General features: G+C 52.6%; 2 protein-coding genes across 6 annotated transcripts in view; both read left to right on the forward strand.

Annotated features, from left to right (window-relative positions):
- The first annotated feature begins 18 nt into the window (after positions 1 to 18).
- MED1 (mediator complex subunit 1) lies at positions 19 to 16,118 on the forward strand. 3 transcript variants are annotated; one of them, XM_038162856.1, is made up of 17 exons: positions 19 to 200; positions 2,067 to 2,173; positions 2,887 to 2,965; positions 3,638 to 3,692; positions 4,279 to 4,411; positions 5,137 to 5,165; positions 5,497 to 5,568; positions 5,745 to 5,819; positions 6,197 to 6,270; positions 6,495 to 6,584; positions 7,486 to 7,597; positions 8,229 to 8,353; positions 8,991 to 9,109; positions 9,831 to 10,032; positions 10,683 to 10,778; positions 10,880 to 10,985; positions 12,001 to 15,247. In XM_038162856.1, exons 1-17 carry the CDS (start codon positions 173 to 175, stop codon positions 15,245 to 15,247), a joined length of 4,749 nt encoding a protein of 1,582 aa, XP_038018784.1. In that variant the 5' UTR covers positions 19 to 172. The 3 variants fall into 3 exon arrangements, with proteins under 3 accessions (XP_038018784.1, XP_038018785.1, XP_038018786.1); XM_038162857.1 differs by having other exon boundaries at positions 75 to 200; positions 2,018 to 2,173; XM_038162858.1 differs by lacking the exon at positions 19 to 200 and adding an exon at positions 887 to 911 and having other exon boundaries at positions 12,001 to 16,118.
- A 10-nt stretch (positions 16,119 to 16,128) lies between these two features.
- FBXL20 (F-box and leucine rich repeat protein 20) overlaps positions 16,129 to 23,046 on the forward strand; it is a 38,901-nt gene continuing 31,983 nt past the window's right edge. The window contains exon 1 of one of the 3 annotated variants that reach the window (XM_038162862.1): positions 16,129 to 18,004. In XM_038162862.1, coding sequence (XP_038018790.1) covers positions 17,984 to 18,004 — 21 coding nt within the window. In that variant the 5' untranslated portion in view covers positions 16,129 to 17,983. Of the gene's footprint in view, positions 18,005 to 18,728; positions 18,913 to 19,929; positions 20,145 to 23,046 lie in introns of those variants that run through there. The other 2 variants (XM_038162861.1, XM_038162863.1) reach the window with 2 other exon arrangements.

Below are 23,046 nucleotides of genomic sequence, written 5' to 3' on the forward strand. Positions count from 1 at the left end.
GGCGAAGTCTCGCGAGAGCGCGGGAGCGCGGCCGCGGGCGCAGCGATGGCGGCGGCCGCTGCCGTGTGAGGGCGAGGGCGGCTCGGCCGCCGCCCCCGCTGCCCGCCCGCTCCCCGTCCCGATCCCTCTCCGCTGCCTCTCCCTCTCTCGATCCCGGCCCCGCACCTGCAATATGAAGGCGGCGCCGGGCAGCGCCGAGGGTGAGTGCGGCGCGAGGGACGCGGGGGTTCCTGCCGGCTCCGTGAGGGAGCGATGGGGCCCTGAGGGTCCGGGGCTCCGGGGCTGAGGTGGCGCCCCGGAAGGTGAAACGGGCGAGGGTCTCAAAGGGGATTTGAGGTCTGGGGCATCTCTGTGATGAGGAGGGAGCGCGGAGCCGGGCCTGGTTACTCTGGAGAAGAGGAGGTTGAGAGGAGATCCCATAAATGCGTACAGAAATCTCCAGGGTGTGTCGGAGCATGGTGTCAGACTCTGTTCAGTCGGCGACAGGACGAGCAGCAATGGCCAGAAACTGAAACACAACGAGCTCCACCTCGGCATGAGGAAGAGCTGCTGTCCAGGAGGGTGTCAGAGCCCTGGAACGGCTGCCCAGGGAGGGTGTGGGGTCTCCCTGAACGCAGAAATTCCACACCCAGCTGGGCACATTCCAGGTGACCCTGCCTGGCCAGGGTGGTTGGGCTGGGTGATCTGCAGAGGTCCCTTCCACCTCTCTCCTGGGATTCTGGACAAGTCACTTTTGGTTGGGGAGGGGGCTTGGACCAGGTGAGCTCCAGGGGTCCCTTCCCACCTCCAGCATCCTGTGTTGAGAGGTATAAAGTGCCTGAAAACAAAATTCCAGAATAGCTGGGCTTGGAAGGGACCTCTGGAGATCATCCAGTCCTACCCCTCTGCCAGGGAGCAGGAGATGCAGGTGGGTTTGGAATGTCTCCAGGACACCCAGCACACATCCATTCCTTCCTTACGCTTGGATTTGGGGGACTGAGTGTGAGGTCTGTGGGCTAGGAGAGCATCAATAAGGAACCCCAGCTGTGGAAGTTTGACGGGTAGAACAGGATCCTGTGAGGTGACACTGAAATGCCGTGTTTGCCTTGGACCCTCTGGAGCTGGGGATGGGGTTTATTCTTGAATGAAGTCCACTGGGTTGTTTTTTGACATGGAAGTGTGGAAAGCTCTGTCCCTTGGCAATAGAATACAGGATTTGAGTGCTCCTGAGAGCCATGTTCTGTCTGTCACCTTCCAGTCACTCATGCACTGCTCTGTCCCCTCCCATGGAGCCATGTCCTGGCTCTGCAGCTGCACTGAGGGGACACCACCCTCAGCTTCGAGCCGTTGTGGACTCATGGAGTGTGCTGAGCTGGAAGGGACCCCAGGACCGTCAAAGTCCAGCTCCCAGCCCTGCACAGGCACCCCAACAATCCCACCCTGTGCTGAGAGCCTTGTCCCACCACTCCTGGAGCTGTGTCAGCCTCGGGGCTGTGCCCATTCCCTGGGGAGTCTGTTCAGTGCCTGAGCCCCCTCTGGGCTAAGAACCTTTCCCAAAATCCAACCTAAACCCCCCCGGCACAGCTCCAGGTGCTGCTGTGAGGCAGGGACGCGTCTGAGCGCAGAATTTGGGACAACTGGGATGACTTGGCTGAGGATTTTGGGGATGGAAGGGGTGGGGAGCTTTCAGGAAGCTGGGAGAGAGAGCAGAGGCACGGAACCCACCTCGGTGCTTTGGCGCTGTGTCCCCACACCCTCGGTTTCCTGCCCCGGGTCCTGTCCTGGCAGAACTGAACGTGCTGAGGCCACATCGCTCAGGGATGGTGCAGAACAGGAGCTGGGCATTTTCCAGACAGGCGTTCCGTGGGGTTTTCATCATGCTTCAGTTTTGCCAGCCATTGGTAAATGGATACTCCATGCCAATGGATATTCCATGCCACTTACCTCACCTCCAGCTCCGGGGTTAAACCAGCAGTAAGAAAATTCTTTGAAATCATCTTCAAGGTGCAAAGTTTTATGTTCCTAAACTGATCTGCAGAGCTTCCAGTGTTGGCTCATTGTGTTTCCTGAACGTTCCTGTCCCCCAGAGGCCGAGAAGCTGAACAAGATGAGCTCCCTCCTGGAGAGGCTCCACGCCAAGTACAGCCAGAACCGGCCCTGGACAGAGACCATGAAGCTGGTCCGGCAGGTCATGGTGAGCATTGCTGGGCTCTCAGCAGCACCTCCAGCTCCTCTGCTCATGCCTTTGTGCTGGGCTCTTAGATCTCTTCCAGGAGATTTTAGTTTGCTTTGGTTTGCTTTGGTTTGACTCTGCTGAGGGATATCCAAACCCTCCCTTCCCGATGTGCCTTTCCCTCCCCTAATTACACATTAGTGCTCAGTGCCAGGCTCAAACTTGTATTTTCTGCTCCTTCACCCTTCCAGGATATTGTTTTGTGCAGCAGTGACTTGTTGTTTTTGTTCAGTGACACTCAACACTCAGCCTGGCTTAGTCAAAAATGGGTTTGAAATATTGGTGTGGGTGGGGGAAGGAGGAGCAGGAGGCAGGGGAGATCTCAGCAAAGCCTCCTGCCCATACTCAGGTGTTAAAAGTTTGCCCAGCTCTTCGTTTCTCTGTCTCCTCTTCTAAAACTCTCAGCTAAAACTTAGAAAAACTTGCTACATTCTGTTTTATCCAGCTGGGCAAGTTGCTAAAAAGAAAATAACTCAATTCCAGGCCTGCCTTTGTAATCTGCTTGCAAACAGATACTGTTCACCTAGAGGAATCAAGATATTGTAATTTGGGGGTGAAATCTAATCTGCTTTTAATTATCTAAATAGACCTCACTCGGCTGCTCAGAAGTTGCCATAGTTCCCTCCTAATGAGGAACAAGGAAAAATGATATTTTTTTCTTCTGTCTGCCCAAGGAAAAGCGTGTGGTGCTGAACTCAGGGGGACACCAGCACCTGGTGAGCTGCTTGGAGACCCTGCAGAAGGCCCTGAAAGGTTGGTGTGTTCTCTGTGTGCTCTCCACAGGCTGGAAAATCCTCTGGAAAAGCTCCATAAAAACCACCCAGGGTGCTGCTGCTGTGTTTCACAGGGTTCCTGGTGCTCAGGGGTTCAGCACACGCTGAGCTCAGTGCCAGGCAGGACAGCCAGGCTGGAAAATCCTATGGAAATGTTCCATAAAAACCACCCAGGGTGCTGCTGCTGTGTTTCACAGCGTTCCCGGTGCATTCCTGGTGCTCAGGGGTTGAGCACACGCTGAGCTCAGTGCCAGGCAGGACTGGCTGTGCTGCTTTTATTGGGAAAATCCTCTCTTTGTCCAGAGGAGCTGTGGCTGCCCCATCCCTGGAAGTGTCCAAAGCTGGACAGGGCTTGGAGCAACCTGGGAGAGCGAGAGGTGTCCTGTTCATAGCAGGGGTTGAACTGGGTGGGCTTTAAGGTCCCTCCCAACCCAAACCATTCCGTGATTCTCTGATTCCACCTGCAGAAATTCCATTCTCTCCTTGCAGTTTGGGAATATTTGGGTTTCTCTGTGTGTGCAGTTGCACACGGGGCAGTGTGAGCAGACACGGGAGGCAGTAAGCAGCTGAGGTTTGGTTCATTGCTGGTGCCTCGTTCCTGAGGGGATGTTGGATCATTCCCCTGAAGTTTGGTTTTTGTTCTCTCCATCAGTGTCATCTCTGCCTGCCATGACCGATCGCTTGGAGTCCATCGCCCGGCAGAGCGGGTGGGTCTGCTCCTCTGACTCCTGCCCGACCAGAACCTTGTGTGCTTGGAATGTGGGGTTTGGTGTGCTTGGAGTGGGGGTTTGGTGTGCTTGGATTTGTGGGGTTTCTTGTGCTTGGAGTGGGGATTTTATATGCTTGGATTGGGGGCTTTTGTGTGCTTGGATTTGTGGGGTTTGGTGTGCTTGGATTTGTGGGGTTTGGTGTGCTTGGATTGGGGGGTTTGGTGTGCTTGGATTGGGGATTTTATATGCTTGGATTGGGGGGTTTTGTGTGCTTGGATTGTGGGGTTTTGGATGGGTTTTGGGTGGGTTTGTGTGCTTGGATTGTGGGGATTTTGTGTGCTTGGGATTGGGGGGTTTTGTGAGCTTGGATTGGGAGGTTTTGTGAGCTTGGATTGGGATTTTGTTTGGACTGTGGGGTTTGTGTAATGGATTGTGGGATTTTGTGTACTTGGACTGGGGAGTTTGGGATGATTCTGTGTGCTCAGATTCGGGAGTTTGGTGTGCTTGGGCTGTGGGGTTTTTGGGGGTTTGTGGGGTTTTTCTGTGCCTCTCACAGCGATCTCTGTTCTGTTTCCTCTGGCAGCCTGGGGTCCCACCTGAGCGCGAACGGCACCGAGTGCTACATCACCTCAGACATGTTTTATGTGGAGGTGCAGCTGGACCCTACAGGGCTGCTCTGTGATGTCAAAGTGGCTCACCATGGAGAAAACCCCGTGGTGTGTATTCCTGGCAAAGAGGAACCCTTGTGCTTTTGGGATTCCTCTTCATCTCCCTTTATTTTGAGCAGAGGAAATGGGTTTTATTTAACATTCCCTTCGAGCCAGAGTTACACCCTTGCTGCTCGTTCTAGTGGGCAGTAAAATCCTCCACGGAGTAGTTTCCTCCTGTGGGAATTTCTAATCAATGCACACTGTGGATTCACAACTTGCAGAATTATTTGGGGAAGTTCCCTCGATGTTTCTGAGAATTTTATGGAAGTTTTTGCTGTGTTTCCAAGGAAAGGAAAGGGAAATTGTTCTTACAAAGCTCGGATCTGGGAATGGAAAGTTAAAAATTGTGGAAAGCTGGGAGAAAATGATTTTGCTGCCCTTCTGCATGTGGAGGAGAGTTTGAGCTTGGTGTTTGATTGGCCTCTCCTCAAAACAGCCCATCTTTAATATCCCTGTGTAAGCTCATAGATTTTCAACCTAAATCTTCACAGCTTGACAAGTTTATTTCAAATTAATAATTTAAAAGGAACTATTATTACCTGGGCTTGTCCCAGCAGAGCTTGAGGAGCAGAAGCAGAACCACAGCAAATGGTTGTGAGCAGTGTGTGGCTTCCAGGAAAAGCTGATGTTTGGGAATTTCCCTGCCCTGATATTTCCCAGCTGCAGAGCTGCACAAAGCCTGCAGTGCCTGCATTCCACACTGACATCCTTGTGTGTTCTTTGCTTTTCAGAGCTGTCCAGAGCTGGTGCAACATCTGAGGTGAGTGACGGGGCTGGGTTGTTGTGTTTTCTCGTTGCTGTAATGATCTGTTGCTGTTTGATGTCTGGAAACACAAAATTCTTCACAACTGCTCCTTCCCCACAAAGTGTCTTCACTTCTCCAGGGGTTTTCTGGCTTTGGTTCAGATCTTGTGATTCTGGCTGCTGTGCAAGCGATCTTCAAAGCCCACAGCACATTCAAAGAACACATTTTCATGTAGCAAAAGCCTTTTTTTTTTTTAAGTGGCTCAGCATCTTTATTAATATCACTTTTATAAATGAAACCTGTTACTAATTTAAATACTTGGTAACTTCCCCCTTTTTCCTTTCAGAGAGAAAAATTTTGATGAGTTTTCAAAGCATCTGAGGGGACTTGTGAACCTGTATAAGCTGCCAGGAGACAAGTAAGTGCAGGATATATTTATATCGACATATATAAAATAAAATAACAAGTCTAGAATACATTTATTTATACCCACACGCACATAAAATTTAAAAAAGCCCTCCAAGCTTGTCGGTTTGCACTGCACAGTTCCTTTCAAGTTTTCTTATTTTGTTTTATTATTTTTTTTCCCCTAAGCAAACTCAAAACTAAAATGTACTTGGCTCTGCAGTCCTTGGAGTTGGATCTCCAAAAGATGGCTGGCATGTACTGGTAAGTCCTGTGGTGTCTGTGTGGTTTTCTAAATATCTACAAATGCTTAGAGCTCTGAGAAATTCCTTTTTTAACTGCAGGGCTTGATTGGAAGAGAGTCTAAAAGGCAAAAGTTTGTAGCCAGGTGGATTTGGTGATGGTGTGGTTGAAATTGAGAAGGCTTTGGCCGTGTTTCACTGCTGTAGGGTCAGTGATACACCAGCCCTGCTGCAGAGGGTAAAGCAGCTTTGGTTTTGCCTGCACAGTGGGAAGTTTTGGATCAACACCTCTTTGGGTCCCAGAAATGTGAATTTGGAGTTGAAATCAGTCTCAGCACATGAGTTTTGGCTTCGGGTGTGGCTGTGGCTTGTTTCAGACTGTGACTGCCTCTCTTGCAGGCAAGCCACCAATGCAAACCCCCTGGACAAGATCCTCCATGGCAGTGTTGGCTATCTCACCCCCAGGAGTGGAGGTACCTGTGATTCACTCTTAAAAAAAAAAAAGGAATTAATTTTAATTAATTAAAAAATTTTTACTCACTCCTGGCCTCAACTATGGGTCATAGTTCCACATTAACTGATGAAAAATAATTAAGTGAAAGAGGGACGAAGTCTTTGGGCGTTTGTGTGGCTTTGTGGGGTGGGGATGATCAGGATGACTTCTCAGGATGCCTCAGCAGGACTTTCTCTCCCCCAGGTCTCCTGATGAACCTCAAATATTATGTGTCCCCCTATGATTTATTTGAGGATGGCACCGGAGCCCCCGTGGTTTTGCACGAGAACAATGGTAGGGCAGCTGGGGAGCTGCTGGGGGCTGCTCTGCTGGAGGGAGGGAAGGGAGCAGAATTCCAGCCCAGCCTCTGCTGTCACCCTGTCCAGCAGGACAATCACAGGTTTAATGAGCCCAGGTGACCACTGGACCTCGTGGCTGTGCTGCAGCTGGGGCTGGGCTCCTGTGGGGTCAAGGAGTGACAGTTTGCAGGCAGAGCCTTTTTCCTTGCAGTCAATCTCATTTTCAATGGGATTTGTTTTGTTACCTGAATAAAAACACAGAATCCCAGAATGGTTTGGGTTTGGAAGGACCTTAAAGCTCATTCAATTCCATGGGCAGGGACACCTTCCACCATCCCAGGTTCCTCAGAGCCCCATCAGCCTCGTGCCTCTCCCATCATACTGAAAGATTGTTTTTATTCATGGACATCTGGCTCTTGTTACCATGCCAGAAACAGGCTCCAGTTGTCAGGAAAAAAAGAGAGGGAAATTATCCAAAATCATAATTTGTTTTGCTTTGCAAAGAGCAAACTATGAACTCGCAAACGCGTTTGGAAAATATTTTGAGGATGATGCAATTGTCCACCTGGCAAGAGGGAAATGGAGCTTTGGGTAGAACAGTCAGTTTGGCTGTTGTCCATTTGGTCCTGAAGGTGAACAGTGAACTCCGTGCCTCGTGGGGAAAGCCAGAGTATTATTTTATGTGTTGGAAGAGACCCTAAAGCTCATCCAGATCCATGGGCAGGGACCCCTTCCACTAGCCCAGGTTGCTCCAAGCCCCATCCAACTTGTCCTTGAACACTTCCAGGGATGAAGAATATATTTAATTCATATTTAATCCAGAAAACTTGCCACTGGTGGGGTTTTTTCTTTTCCATCAGCTCACGTCCTTGTTCTTCTCCTGCTTCCCCCTGCAGTTCCTCGCTCGCTGGGCATGAACGTGTCGGTGACAGTGGAGGGAACCATGGCAATGCACAAACTTCCAATCGCTCCGCTGATCATGGGCTCCCATCCTGTGGACAGCAAAGGGTAAGGGCAGGACACGAGGCCAGCCCTCAGCTGGGGGATTGTCACAGCATTGCAAGAATTCCACATCTGCTGCCTTTAGGCCAGGAAACTCCTGGTTCAGTGCGGTGTTTTCTGAGACCCCAACGCTGGAAGGAACAGAGGAATCTGACTCCATGTTGTTCAAAGGCTAATTTATTATTTTATGGTATTATATTATATAAAAGAACGCTATACTAGAACTCTACTGAAGAATAAAAGATGGATATTTACAGAAGGCTTAATGAGATACTGATGAAAAACTCATGACTGCTTCCAGAGTCCCGACACAGCCTGACCGTGGTTGGTCATGAAGTTAAAACAATTCTCGTGCTGGATAAAAAAATCAACCACATTCCAAAGCAGCAAAACACAGGAGAAGCAAATGAGATAATATTGTTTTCCTTTTTCTCTGAGGCTTCTCAGCTTCCCAGGAGAAGAATCCTGGGCAAGGAGATTTTTCAGGAGATATAACAGTGACGTTTCAGGGCTGGCAGGTGCTTCTGAGGAGTGCCTTCATTTTGAAGGTGTAACAAGGTGTATTTGAGCAAACATAAATGTTGTCAGGTGACAGCAGAAGCAGCTCACAGGAACTTTTGTCCCCTCATTCTTCCAGAACTCCATCTTTCTCCTCGATCACCAGTGCCAACAGCGTGGACTTGCCTGCTTGTTTCTTCCTGAAGTTCCCACGTCCCATTCCAGTGTCTCGAGCTTTCATCCAGAAGCTGCAGAGCTGCACAGGTGGGGTTGCAGGCCTGTCACACCCATCTCTGGGGTTTTATTATTGTTCCCTCATTTCTATCAGTAAATGCTGCTGATTTTTAACATGTGCCGGGGAGTTGCTCAGGGTTTTGTGCTGTTCTCAGTGACACCTGGACGGGTTTTTATTGTATTTGCTGGGTCCCCAAACGAAGGAAGGATTGATGGATCTGACTCCGTGTTCTCAGAAGGCTAATTTATTATTTTATGATACTATGTTAAAGATATATATTAAAGATATATATTTAAGATATATATTAAAGAATACTGAACTAAGCTATACTAAAGAATACAGCAAGGGTACTTACAGAAGGTTAAAAAAATAATGAGACTCATGACTCTTCCCAGAGCTTCAACACAGCTTGGCCCTGATTGGCCAATAAATCAAAACAATTCACAGAAACCCAATGAAACAATCTCCAAACACATTCTAAAGGAGCAAAACAAGGGAGAAACAAATCCAATAATTATTGTTTTCATTTTTCTCTGAGGCTTCTCGGCTTCCCAGGAGCAAAATCTTAGGCGAAGGGATTTTTCCAGGAAATATGACTACCACAGGTTTTCCACCATCTCTCCCTGGTTTCGGGTGCCATCATCCCACTCTGTCTTGTCCCCTCAGGTATCCCCCTGTTTGACACAGCACCCACGTTTGTGCCCCTGTATGAGCTGATCACGCAGTTTGAGTTGTCCAAGGAGGCCGATCCCCTGCCCCTGAACCACAACATGCGCTTCTACGCCGTAAGTGTTCCCTCCCAGCCAGCCTGGGCCACCTCCACGGGGAGGGCCACCATCTCAGGGGGGTTCAGCTGGCTTCCTAATGGGATAAACAGAATGGGTTCTGTGTTTATTCGCTGACAAAACTTGTTCTTCAAGCATTAGGATTCATGAACAGGGTCCTGGCACAGGTTCCCGGAGAAGCTGAGCTGCCCCTTCCCTGGCAGTGTCCAGTGCCACATTGGACAGGGCTTGGGGTAACCTGGGGTACTGGGGAGTTCCCAGTCTGTGGCACTGCATGAGATTTAAGGTCCTCCCAACCCAAACCATTCCATAATTCCGTGATGACCATGGTACTTAGGGAAATTAGCAATAGAAAGATGCTTTGCTGTTGGAGAGCAGAGGGGCTGAGCCTTCCCAGGATCTGTCCCTTCCTTTTGTCCAGTGATGTGTGGCTGAATAAATTGCAGCATTTTGGGAGAAATCCTTAAATTCGTGATGAGTGTTAACTCCAGAGGATTCTCTCCCCAGAAGGGATGCCATCCAGTGTGAAACTGTTTCAGTGGGAACAGTGAAGGCTGTTGGGCACTACTTCTGAGGAATTCAAATGTTTTCCTTGTTCAGAGTGGAAGGAAAACACCCTCAGTGTTTGTCCCTATCAGCCAGAGAGGTGACACGGTGTCAGTGGCCTCTGAGCACTGCTGGGTGTCCATTACCCCCTCCTAAAGCAGGGATTGTTTGTCAGGCTCTTCCAGGACAGCAGCACTGTTACTTCCTGAACAAGGACGCTCCTCTCCCGGACGGACGGAGCCTCCAGGGAACCCTGATCAGCAAAATCGCTTTCCAGCACCCCGGCCGGGTGCCCCTGATCCTCAACCTGATCCGGCACCAGGTGGCCTACAACACCCTCATCGGCAGCTGTGTCAAGAGGACAGTGCTGAAGGAAGGTGGGTGCCACCTCCAGACCAATATCAAGTGGCAGTGATGAGCTCTGGGGGGGGTTTCCTCATCAGAAATGCAGCCTCTGCTGCTTCCCTTGGCTTTTTCCCATCTGTGTGGGGGTTTTGAGGCTCTGGTTTGTTGTATTTGCGGGGTCCCCCATGGCAGGAAGGAATGATGAATCTGAGTCCATGTTTTCAGAAGGCTCATTTATTATTTTATGACATGACATGATATATGATATGACATGATATGATATGATATGACATGATATGACATTACATTACATTACATTACATTACATTATACTATATTAACTATACTAAAGAATACAGAAAGGATTCCTTCCTACTTACAGAAAGTTTAAAAGATAATAATGAAAACTTGTGACTCTTTCCAGAGCTTCGACACAGCTTGACCCTGACTGGCTAATAAATCAAAACAAGTCACAGAAACCCAATGAAACAATCTCCAAACACATTCTAAAGGAGCAAAACACAGGAGAAACAAATCAGATAATTATTGTTTTCATTTTTCTCTGAGGCTTCTCAGCTTCCCAGGAGAAAAATCCTGGGTGAAGGGATTTTTGTAGAAAATATGAATGCCACACTGGTTCGTCTCCACTCTTCCCTCCGTTAAAAGTTCCTGTGTTTTTCAGATTCTCCTGGGATCCTGCAGTTTGAAGTTTGTCCTCTCTCTGACTCCTGTTTCAGTGTATCCTTCCAGCACCCTGTGAACGACTCCCTGGTGTGTGGTAAGTGGCCCCAGGGGCAGCAGGAGCAGTGTTTTTGGGAGGGCTGGCCGGGTTTCCTCGCCCCGCGTGCAGGATTTTGAGCTCTCCCTGCTCTCTTGCAGTGGTGATGGATGTGCAGGACTCCAGCCATGTGAACTGTAAGCTGTACAAAGGGCTGTCTGATGCCCTCATCTGTACAGATGATTTCATTGCCAAGGTTGTTCAAAGGTAAGCTGGGATTTTGTCCCACCTTGTGCTCCCGATCACACAGATGAGCTCTGCTCCATCTCCTGTTTTTCCAGCAGTTCTGGAGCTGTTCTGTGATGTTCGGAGGAGAGAAGAACTCAGAGCCATGCTGAAAATTCAATGCCAGATGTTGAACTGTAGCCACTTATTTTTAAGTTTGTTTACACAGGGCTTTTATCAGCTCAGTGACATTCAGAGCAGAGCAGGACGTTCACAGGGCACAACACTGTCACCTTTTGAGTGGGAGCCACTGGTTTTGCTTTCAGCACGTTACAGACCTGTTATCCCTGAGGAGAATGTGGTGTTAGCACTGCTTTTTGAGCTCAAAAAGCTGCCCCTGCCCATGGCAGAGGGTTGGAACTGGATGGGCTTTAAGCTCCTGGTGTTTTTGTAAGGTTGTAGGAAATCAGGTTTACCAAGCTTAGATAAAGGTGTTTTCTGCCAGAATTGGAGTAACAACCCAGATTCCTTCATGAAGACAGGACAGGGGGAATGGCTTTAAACTGAAATAGTTGTTCTAGGTGGGATATTGGGAAGGAATTGTTCCTGTGAGGGTGAGCAGGCCCTGGCACAGTTGCCCCAAGAAGCTGGGGCTGCCCCTGGATCCCTGGCAGTGCCCAAGGCCAGGCTGGACGGGGCTTGGAGCAGCCTGGGACAGTGGGAGGTGTCCCTGCCATGGCACAGTGGGACTGGATGGGCTTCAAGGCCCCTTCCAAACCAAAGCATTCCATGATGCTGTGCTATTAACTACCAGCTAATGATCTGTCAGCTATCAGTTATTAGAGATAATTGATGAATCCTCCCTCTGGGATTGCAAGTGCAGGTGTCTCGTGGCTGGGTAGGGGTGGTGGGAGAAGTGTGAATTCAAGCAGAACAGCAGGACATAAAACCTGGACCTGCTGCTCTCCTGTGCAAGCCCCTGAGTGCTCATTTTATACCTGCTGGAGGTGTAAAACCTCCCCTGTGACCCACCCTGACCCCACGCTGTGTCTTGCAGGTGCATGTCCATCCCTGTCACCATGAGAGCTATCCGTAGGAAAGCAGAAACCATCCAAGCTGACACGCCAGCCCTGTCCCTCATTGCAGAGACAGTTGAAGACATGGTGAAGAAAAACCTGCCCCCAGCCAGCAGCCCAGGGTATGGCATGACCACAGGCAGCAACCCGATGAGTGGGACCACCACCCCGACCAACACTTTTCCTGGGGGGCCCATCACTACTTTGTTTAACATGAGCATAAGCATGAAAGAGAGGCATGACTCGGTGGGCCACGGGGAGGACTTCAGCAAAGTGTCTCAGAACCCTATTCTCACTAGTTTGTTGCAGATCACAGGGAATGTGGGCTCTACCATTGGCTCAAGTCCAACCCCTCCCCACCACACACCACCACCAGTATCCTCACCAGCCAGCAACACCAAGAACCACCCCATGCTCATGAACCTTCTTAAGGAGAATCCTCCTCAGGATTTCTCCACTCTCTATGGGAGCAGCCCTCTGGAAAGGCAGAACTCTTCCTCTGGCTCCCCCAGAATGGAAATGGGCCCCGGGGGGAATAAACAAAAGAAAAAAAAATCCCGCGTGCCGGCCGACAAGCCCAAGCACCAGACTGAGGATGATTTCCAGAGGGAGCTCTTTTCCATGGACGTTGACTCCCAGAACCCCATTTTTGATGTCAACATGACCGCAGACACCCTGGACACCCCTCATATTACTCCAGCACCCAGCCAGTGCAGCACTCCTCCTACCACGTACCCCCAGGCGCTGCCCCACGCCCAGCCCAGCATCCAGAGGATGGTTCGCCTGTCCAGCTCGGACAGCATCGGGGCCGACGTCACCGACATCCTCTCGGATATAGCCGAGGAGGCTTCCAAGCTGCCCACCAGTACCGAGGACTGCCCTCCCATTGGGACTCCAGTCAGAGACTCTTCTAGTTCAGGACATTCACAAAGTGCCCTCTTTGACCCCGATGTTTTTCAGACCAACAGTAGTGAGAACCCCTACACAGACCCCGCAGACCTGATCGCGGACGCCGCTGTGAGCCCCAACAGCGACTCCTCCAACCATTTTTTTCCGGACGGGGTAGATTTCAACCCTGACTTGCTGAACAGCCAGAGCCAGAGTGGTTTTGGGGAGGAATACTTCGATGAGAGCAGTCAGAGTGGAGACACTGATGATTTCAAGGGCTATGCCCCCCAGGCTCTAACTAATTTGGGGGTGCAAGTCTTGGGGGGTGATGGGGGGGAAAATAAATTCAAGGGGGGTGCTCCGTCCGATACGGTGGATTTTAGTATTATTGCAGCTGCCAGCAAAGCACTGGGGTCCTCTGACATCATGGAGCACCACAGTGGAGGTCAGAGCCCTTTGCTGAACACGGGGGATTTAGGAAAGGAGAAGTCTCAGAAACGGGTAAAGGAAGGCAATGGGTCTGGAAGTGCCATGGCAGGTGCTGGGATGGATGGGAAGCCGGGGAAGCGCAGCCGGACGCCGTCCAGCGATGGCAAAAGCAAAGAGAAACTTCCGAAGAGGAAGAAGCAGGAGACAGATGGGAAATCTCCGTCCCACAGTTCATCCAACAGGCCCTTCACGCCACCAGCAAGCACAGGTGGGTCCAAATCTCCGGGGAGTTCGGGCAGATCCCAGACTCCTCCTGGGGTAGCTACTCCTCCTATTCCAAAAATAACCATTCAGATCCCAAAAGGAACAGTGACTGTTGGCAAACCGTCTTCACACGGCCAGTACACGAGTAGTGGTTCTGTCACCTCCTCCAGCAGCAAAAGCCATCATAGCCATTCTTCCTCCTCCTCCTCTTCTTCCTCCTCTTCAACCTCAGGCAAAATTAAAAGCAAATCAGAAGGGTCTTCTGGCTCGAAGATGAGCAGCAGCCTCTACTCCAGCCAAGGCGGCTCCGGCTCGGGCCAGTCCAAGGGCTCGGCGCAGTCGGTGGGAAAGCCGGGATCCTCCCCCATCACCAAGCACGGCCTCAGCACCGGCTCTGGCAGCACCAAGATGAAACCTCAAGGAAAGCCATCGTCCCTCATGAACCCTTCCATGAGCAAACCAAACATCTCCCCGTCCCACTCGAGGCCCTCAGGGGGGTCTGACAAACTCGCCTCTCCCATGAAACCTGTCCCGGGTACTCCCCCGTCGTCTAAAGCGAAGTCACCCATCAGTTCAGGTTCTGGTGGGTCCCACATGTCTGGGACTGGGTCGAGCTCAAGCATGAAATCGTCTTCAGGAATGGGATCCTCCGGGTCTATGTCACAAAAACCACCTCCCTCGTCCAATTCGTCCACGGCATCTTCATCTTCCTTTTCATCCAGCGGGTCTTCCATGTCTTCGTCCCAGAACCAGCATGGAAGCTCCAAAGGCAAGTCCCCGAGCAGAAACAAGAAGCCATCGCTGACCGCGGTCATAGACAAGCTGAAGCACGGGGTGGTCACGAGCGGGCCTGGCGGGGACGACCCCATGGATGGACAGATGGGGCCGAGTTCCAATTCCTCAAGCCATACGATGTCCTCCAAACACAACATGTCTGGAGGGGAGTTCCAGGGAAAGCGGGAGAAGAGCGACAAGGAGAAATCGAAGGTCTCCGTTTCTGGAGGATCCGTTGACTCTTCCAAGAAGAACTCGGATTCCAAGAACGTTGGAAGCACCGGAGTGGCCAAAATTATCATCAGCAAACACGACGGTGGTTCCCCCAGCATTAAAGCCAAAGTAACTCTGCAGAAACCCGGGGAAGGAGGCGGGGACGGGCTGAGGCCTCAGATGGCTTCTTCCAAAAGCTACGGATCCCCCCTGATCAGCGGCTCCACCCCCAAACACGAGCGCTGCTCCCCCAGCCACAGCAAATCCCCGGCCTACACCCCCCAGAACATCGACAGCGAGAGCGAGTCGGGCTCTTCCATCGCCGAGAAATCCTACCAGAACAGCCCCAGCTCCGACGACGGCATCCGGCCCCTGCCCGAGTACAGCGCCGAGAAGCACAAGAAGCACAAAAAGGAGAAGAAGAAAGTGAAAGACAAAGACAGGGACAGAGAGCGGGACCGGGATAAGGACAGGGACAAGAAGAAATCGCACGGCATGAAGCCCGAGAGCTGGTCCAAGTCTCCCATCTCAGCAGATCAGTCTCTGTCCATGGCGAGCAACGCCATCCTCTCGGCCGAGCGGCCGTCCCGGGCCAGCCCCGAGTTCCTCATCGGGGAGGAGGATGATGATCTCATGGATGTTGCTCTGATTGGCAATTAATTCTCCCAGATGAGCTGTCTGCAGGTCCCGGAGGGAAGGAAGGGAGGATTCATCTCAAACCTGCCACAGGGTGTGTTTGGAGAGGGGGGAAAAATCAGTATTTCCAAGGTATTTACGAGATTTTCAGACCACTGAGGTCTGTGGGGAAGGATGTGAGTGCCAGCAGCCAGGTGGCCTTCATCCCCTGGGCACTTCATTCTCCCTGAATTGATGAGTGTTACCATCCCTGCCGGGGTGAAGCCGAGTGTGGCAATGTGGGAGCAGCTCCCAGATGGACAAACAGACATAGGCTGGTCTGGGACATGCCAGTCCCTCTGCCCTCTTCCCATTCAGGATAAGCTCCTTTTTTTGGATGTAGGAAGTTTTAAAGTAATCATTTTAGGAAATGTTTTAAGGCTGGGTTTTAATTCTTCGGAAGAAGGAAAACCACGAGGTTTTTAATTTATTTTATTCCCACGGCGTTCCTCCGTTCAACGCCCGGCTCAGCACGGTGCCTCTGGCACAAGCTGAGCACAGTTTCCTCATGGAAATCAGGATTTTATCCCAGGTCACAGCTCTGAGGGATTGCTGCTGCCTTGGGTTTGCCTTCCCATTTATTTGAGCTATTTATTCGCCTCCACGTGGGAGCACCTCGTGCTCTTTGCTTTCCCCCAGTGGGAATTTGGGTAGAGCCCGTGGGTTTGGGTGGCTCTGCAGCTTCGGTGACATTCCAGCACGGTGAAATTCCGGCAGATCTCCGTGGAAAAGGGACTCCTGCCTGCACCAACAAACTCCCCTGGAATCTCCTCGTGCTGCTGAGCTGGGAATTGTGGTCACACACGGGGGCACTGCCCTGGGAAGGATTCTCCAGTTAAGGGACCCATGTCCTGCTTGGAGAGTGGCTCAGCTGGGATCAGAGCTGCAGCAGAAGCGTCGATTCCTTTAAAAGATGGATTTTCCCCTTTTGGCTGGAATTAGGAGCATGACTCAGGCATCCTCTCCGGGCTGATCTTGTGGTCCCTGAAAGGAAAAGAGGCTCAGGAGAGCGTTTTATTTTTGCAAGCAGTTCCATCTGATTCACTGAAGTGGAATGTGGGAAACGGGAGTTCTGCAAACACGTCTGCTGTGGAATTATGGACTGAGCAGGATCCTGCTGCCCCTGGATTTCCCCGTGGGAACGAGGTTGCGTTCACCTTCGGGGATGCAACGTGAAAAGCTGGCAAGGATTTGAGTTTTTCTTTTAAACTGCTGAAATTTCCCATCCTGGGCTGACCCCAGGGATAGCCCAGGAAAGCTGTTTGGTTTCCAGCTTTTTTGGGAAGTCTTTTCAGTAGCTTGGCAACTCTCCTGTTAATTGTAGGGATTTTTCACCCCTTCCTCCTGCCTCCAGTTTAATTCCAGGGCTCCTGCAGAGCCTGAATGTCTCCCAAACTTCCCCCAACTCTGGAGAACTTTCCCTCCTTACATTTTCCAGTATTTATCCCTTGCTCCCGGTGTCCACACCACAAGCAGAGCTTGAAATGATAGGAAAATGGGAATTCAATCCCAGCCTGGAGCAAACGCTGATACCTGGCACAGTGTTGGGATGGCGGGGCGCCGCAATGAGGATGTCAGGAGCGCAATCCCAGAGGAATTCAGCTGGACACCCTGCTCCAGTGGCTCTGGGAACGGTGCCACTCAGCCTCTGGAGCTGCCCCCATCTCCTGCTTTTATTGAATCCATTTTTTTTGGACAAGATCCGTTGTGTGAGGGCACAAGCAGCCTTCCAAAAGAAGCACTTTCAGGTGGAATCCGGGCTGGGAATCCCCCAGGGTGGCTCCCTGGCCTCGTCCTTAGCCAGAGCTGTGTTTTCCTGCTGTGCTGCACGCTGAAAGTTGGAAGGGAAAGCAGCAAAATCGACACACAAACCCGTTTCAAAGGAACAAGCTGCACCCGTGTCCTCTCCCCTCACCCAGACCAAAGCTCAGTATCCAAAATTCCCCCTGTGGAAGGTGGGAACAGAGGGAACAACGTCTCCTCCAGCCCAAATTGAAAGCTTTTCACCCCATTTTGGTGCCCTGTCCCCTTCCAATGACGTCAGTCCTGGGAGAACTGAGCTGCGTGACCACGCAGAGGCTTTGGGGTGCCAGTGCTCGGGCTCTGAGAAATGGTTTATTTTTGGAATATTTTTGCTTATACTCTCAATTATTTTACATCTTTCAGTATTCAGAAAGATAAAATAAAGTGAAAATTAAATATAAGCCAAACCTTTTAATCTCAGGTGGTGAAGTGAACACGGAGATTAAAAGAAACTGGTTCTTTCCTTGATTATCATCATGTACAGAAATCCCTGGCTGGAAAATGGCTGGAACTGTAAATACCCCGGCTCCCGCGGCAGATTTTTTTGGGGCGGAAAGTGGAATTTGAACTTTTTTTGGAAACACGGCAGAGAACACGTTTATTTACACGCGAATAAACCCCTTTGGTACAAAGCGGTGTCGCCTCTGTGCTGGGGACGGGGTCGCAAGGGCATCCCCGCCATGCTCGATTTTCCCGCCACAATGACATCACCGTGACGTCACCCCGCGCCGCGCGCTGATTGGTTGAACTCGCTGCTCCCGGAAGAGACCGGAGGGGCGGGGGACGCCCCCCCCCCCCCCCCTGCCGGGACCCCCGATCCCCGCAGCCCCCCGGACACCGGGGGGAGCCTCCTGCGGCGGGGGGGTCCCGCGGCCCCGCCACCGGGGCAGGGGGCGGCAGGGCCCCCACGGCGGCGCGATGGGGGCGGCGGCCTGCGGGGTAGGTGAGGGGGGGAACCTCGGTCGTGTGTGTCCCCCCCGCTCCCCGGGACAACCCCGCATCCTCCAGGCAGCCCCGCTCCTGCGCCCCTTCCCCGCGGTACCCCCGGCTCCGGGACCCCCTCCCCTCGCCAGCCCCGCTCCCGACCCCTTTTCTCCCCGGTTCCCCTCCCCTCGCCCTCATTCCCCACCCCGCTGTGCGCCCCTCTCCCCGCTCCCGTCCCCCTCTTTTCCGCACCCCCCTTTTCTCCCCGGGGGCACTCCCGGTTCCCCCCTCCTCTCCCCTCGCCCTCATTCCCTACCCCGCTGTGCGCCCCTCTCCCCTCTCCCGTCCCACTCTTTTCCGCACCCCCCTTTTCTCCCCGGTTCCCCCCTCCTCTCCCCTCACCCTCACACCCCACCCCGCTGTGCGCCCCTCTCCCTTTCCCTCTCTCTGTCCTCTCCTCTCCCTTTCCCTCTCCCTCTCTTTTCCGCACCCCCCTTTTCTCCCCGGTTCCCCTCTCCCCTCGCCCTCACTCCCCACCCCGCTGTGCGCCCCTCTCCCTTTCCCTCTCTCTCTCCTCTCCCTTTCCCTCTCCCTCTCTTTTCCGCACCCCCCTTTTCTCCCCGGTTCCCCTCTCCCCTCGCCCTCTCTCCCCGCCCCGCTGTGCGCCCCTCTCCCTCTCCCTGCCCCTCTCCCCTCGCCGCCTCCCTCTCCCCGCGCTGTCCAATCAGCGCTGCCGTTGCTGGCAGGTGCGCAGTGTTTTTGTTTTGGGTCGAAGTTGAGGCCGGAGCGGACGCGGCGGCGGCGCCGGGCGGAGGCCGCGCTCCGGCAGCCCCGATCGCCCCGGGCCCCGCGCCCCCCGCCGCCCCCGCGCCGGCCCCGCCATGCGCAGGGAGATGAACGGGGTCACTAAGAGCCGCTTTGAGGTGAGGCCCCGGCCGGTGCCGCGGGGGGAGGCCCGGCTGAGGAGGCGCCGGGTGCGACCCCCCCCCGAGGGCCCTGAGGGCTCGGCCCGGACAGCGCGGCCCGGGGGGGGCACGGGGGGCTCTGTTTGGATGCGGGGTAGGGGTTCAGGGCTGTGCCCCCCGGGTTTGGGGGGCTGCTGTTAAACTCCTCCCCGCCCCAATTTGGGGGTCCCGAGGGGGGCTCAGTGTGAACGGGGCTGGGGAGGGTTTGTGGATGGGGGGGGGCTCAGGGCTGTGCCCCCCGCTTTTGGGGGGCTGGTGTGACACTTCTCCCCTCCACCCCTCCATTTTTGGGGGGATGTTCTGCAGGATGTGGACTCCCGCGGGGGGGATCTGTGAATGGGGGTGACTTTGGGGACACGGAGGGGCTCAGGGCTGTACCCCCGCTTTTGGGGGGCTGGTGTTAAACTCCTCCCCGCCCCAATTTGGGGGTCCCGAGGGGGGCTCAGTGTGAATGAGGCTGGGGAGGGTCTGTGGGTGTGGGGGGGCTCAGGCCTGGTCTCCCGGATTTTGGGGGGCGTTGGTGTGAAACCCCTTTCCCCTCCATCCCTTTTGGGGAGGGGGTTCCCCCATCTGATTCCAACTCGAGGGGGGTCCCTGCTATGAATGGGGCTGGGAGGGGGGAATCGGGGGGGACGGTGTGAAACTTCTCCCCCGCCCCATTTTGGGGGTCCCCCCCTGTCTGTTACAGACCCCCGGGGGGGTTTTGGGGGGGTCAGAGCTGCTGCCAACGTGTTGCTGCGGGTGTGCAGAGAGCTGCCGGCCCCGGTGCTGACACGGAGCAGGAGATGTGCGGAATTACCCTGGAAAACACCCCGGCTTTTGGGGAGCGGGGCCGGGGGGGCATTCGGGGGGGGGAAAGGAGCTCCCAGCGCCGCTTTTTTTATTTTTGGGGCAGTAGCCGAGGGGGAAAAATTTGCTTACGGGGGAGGTGGGGGATGGAGAGGACGGAAGGAGAGGAGGGTAAACAATGAGATCTATTCAAAGGCCGTGGCACAAAGCGGAGCGTGGAGCCAGGGCGATTCCAGCCGCATTGTTGTCCCAGCTGTCTTCCCGTGGGAGGAGGAGGAGGGGGTAGGGAGGAAGGGCAGCGGCGGGATTTACTTCCCATCGCTGCGAGAGGATGGAAACCCCTGCTCGCTGCTTCTCCGGGCTGCCCGGCCCGCGTGGGGGACAAAAAAGAGCCTGGAATGGTAAAGACGGGGCTGTGGGAGAGGGGTGGGATGGCGGTGCAGGGAAAACGCTGGTCAGCGGTGAACTGGAGAGGCTGTGCTTCCTCGGAGCTCCGGGGGGGATTCCTCAGCCCTGGAGGTGAGAAAGGAGCAGGAAATGCACGCGGGGTTGTTTTCTGCCTCTAGCCCAGGTATTTTAAATGTTGTGATATTCGTGTTTCTGTAGCACTGAAAGCACTGGGCTCACCCTGGGAGCTCCAGAGAGGAGCCTGCATGTGAGCCCTGCATTATCCGGGGTTATTCTATTTACTGTTCTGGGCTCTTCTTGCCTGCACAGATTTTTTTATTTATTTTTTTTTTAACCCTGAGAGCTTTTTTTTTAAAACTTTGCACTGCTGCAGAGTGGCTGGACACAGAGCAAAAGCAGGTTGGTGACAGATTTTGGGGGAAAATGTCTGGTAAGGCATCGACATCCTTTGCTTCCTCAGCCTTGCAGTGCTGGGGTTCATTCCAATTTTGGGAGGGTTTTCACCAGGGTTGCACCAGGACACGATGAACCCAATTCACCGGGGGAAAAGAGTGGGGAACAGCTTTGTTTGGCCTCTTTTGGGTGGGGTTTTTTTCTTTGCTGGAATGTTATTTTCTCCTCATAGTAAAAAACAGACAAGTTGGAAAAGGAGCAAAATGCTCCAGGAGCCTTTGAGGCCTAAAATTAATTTTTTTAAACCTATATTTACACAGGAAGAGTTGGTGTGTTATAGAAAGGATTATTTTGAGCTACAAGAAGTGCCTTTAAACATCATCCTGCTTCTTGGCTGTTTTGCTTGCTGTGTTCTGCCCCATCCCTGGAAGTGTCCAAGGCTGGAGAGGGATAACCTGGGACACTGGGACATGTCCCTGCCCATGGCAGGAGTGGCACTGGATGAGTTTGAGGGTCACTTCCATCCCAAACCATTCCATGATTATAAATCCAGGGAATCTTTCATTTCCCCAGCGTGGATTGTCTCTGACCCACTCACCTGCATAACCTGGGAAGGTTTAGAGCTGTTTTCCTTTAAATCCATGATTTTCCACTGAGGTTATGTTGGTCAAAAGAGTTTCCAAAATGTGTGTTATTTTCCAGAGGGGCAGAATGGGTGGAAATTCCTCTGTGCTTCCTAGAACCAGTTTGTGATGGTTGTGCTTTGCACGTGACAGGTCTGTGAGACCTGTCATTTCATGGGATAACCTGGGACACTGGGACATGTCCCTGCCCATGGCACAGGTGGCACTGGATGAGTTTGAGGGTCACTCCCATCCCAAACCATTCCATGATTATAAATCCAGGGAATCCTTCATTTCCCCAGCGTGGATTGTCTCTGACCCACTCACCTGCATAACCTGGGAAGTTTTAGAGCTTTAAATTTGTGATTTTCCACTGAGGTTATGTTGGTCGGAAGAGTTTCTGAAATGTGTGTTATTTTCCAGAGGGGCAGAATGGGTGGAAATTCCTCTGTGCTTCCTAGAATCAGTTTGTGGTGGCTGTGCTTTGCACGTGACAGGTCTGTGAGAGGTCACATTTCGTGGGACAGGGGGAAGATTGGGCAGAAATGTCTGGAGACTGGGAGCTGCTCTTCAGAGCTGTGGAATATTGTCAGGTCATGAAGGTCTTGAAGGTCTTTAGTTCTCTTCTTCCTCCTCACCTGTGGGTACTGCCAGGGCAGTTCCCCTGGCTGAGCAGGGGAACTTTGAGTCTGGAATGTTATTTTGGGGTAAAAACAGCCCGATCTGGGGCTGTGACTGATATATTGTGTCTGTTTCAGGCTTGGAATAAGGGGTGAGCCGCGGAGGGGGAGGCTGGCTTGGGTTTGCTCTTGGTTTATTGTCTTTAGTGGAGCCACGTAAACAGATTCCTGAGCCTTTGTTGTTGGGTAATTCACAAATCCGGCCGTCAGGGGGGTTAATAATAATAATTCCTTTCTGTAGGAATAAAATATGGGCAGAGCTCCTCCACTTGGGTGGGTTTGTGATCCCAGGAAGAGTGGAATTCTCTTGTTCCTGGGAGTGCCATGGAGCATATCGGGATTAGTCCCTTTGCAGGAGGTGTGGCCACCACGGAGAAAATCACCACTTAGTGCAGCAAAGCAAACAAAAAGGGAAAACATTACCCACATTGACTCCTGATCCTCTGCGCTGTCGGGCTCACGTGGAACGTGCCCCAGCTGATCCCAATCCATGCTTTTATTTGGGAATTCTCAGCTTCCTGCCTGATGAAGAGCAGCCAAATAACAGCAGGGAGGAGGGGAGGCATCTCCTGGTGCTTCCGAGTGACTCCTGGTGCTCTGGAGGACTCATCTGCCAAGGCCCAAGTTCTCTTCTTTGTATTCCCGCACCCTGGGGTGTCACCTGCAGCTCTCCTGGGTTTCCCTCATCCACCTTGTCAGGATGAAATAATTCCAGTGGTTTTTCTTCTTCTGAGAACCATCCGTGTAGTCTCCTCTGCACCCTCAAAACCAGCAGCACACAAACAGCTCCATCCTTTCCAGCTTCCTCTCCAAAGCCTGCAGGGAGCTGCTCCTGGCGGTCAAGCGGGGGTGTCCTTGGGGCAGTTTGTCCTGGTAGAAATGGAATTTTGGCAACTCCAGGGACGTCTCTGAGGCATGAGAGTCTGTGGTGAGCCTTGTGAGCCTGAGAAATGCGTCGATCCGTGGCGTTTCTGTGCTGGATTCAGCCCTCGTGTGAGGGAATCCTGACCTTTCTGAGCTCCTGTCGTTCCCAGCTCCTGTTCAGCCGTGGAAATGTGAAACGAGCTGAGCTGGATGCAAAATGGGAAACTTCAAATGCTCCAAAATCGAGTTGCCTTCTAATAATGAATCCTGTCTGTGTTCAGAAATTGAATCATCTCCCTGACCCTAATCCCATTCTGGAATCTGCTGCGTTCCTG

Source organism: Motacilla alba, chromosome 27 (genome assembly GCF_015832195.1).
Source record: "Motacilla alba alba isolate MOTALB_02 chromosome 27, Motacilla_alba_V1.0_pri, whole genome shotgun sequence".
In the NCBI taxonomy this organism is placed as follows: Eukaryota; Metazoa; Chordata; class Aves; order Passeriformes; family Motacillidae; genus Motacilla; species Motacilla alba.

Excerpts from the sequence above, each read along its gene's own strand:
- MED1 (XM_038162856.1), top strand. The coding sequence starts at position 173 with ATGAAGGCGGCGCCGGGCAGCGCCGAGG. Across the intron at positions 2,966-3,637 it reads CCTGCAGAAGGCCCTGAAAG|TGTCATCTCTGCCTGCCATG; the intron begins GTTGGTGTGTTC and ends TCTCTCCATCAG. Across the intron at positions 6,585-7,485 it reads GGTTTTGCACGAGAACAATG|TTCCTCGCTCGCTGGGCATG; the intron begins GTAGGGCAGCTG and ends TTCCCCCTGCAG.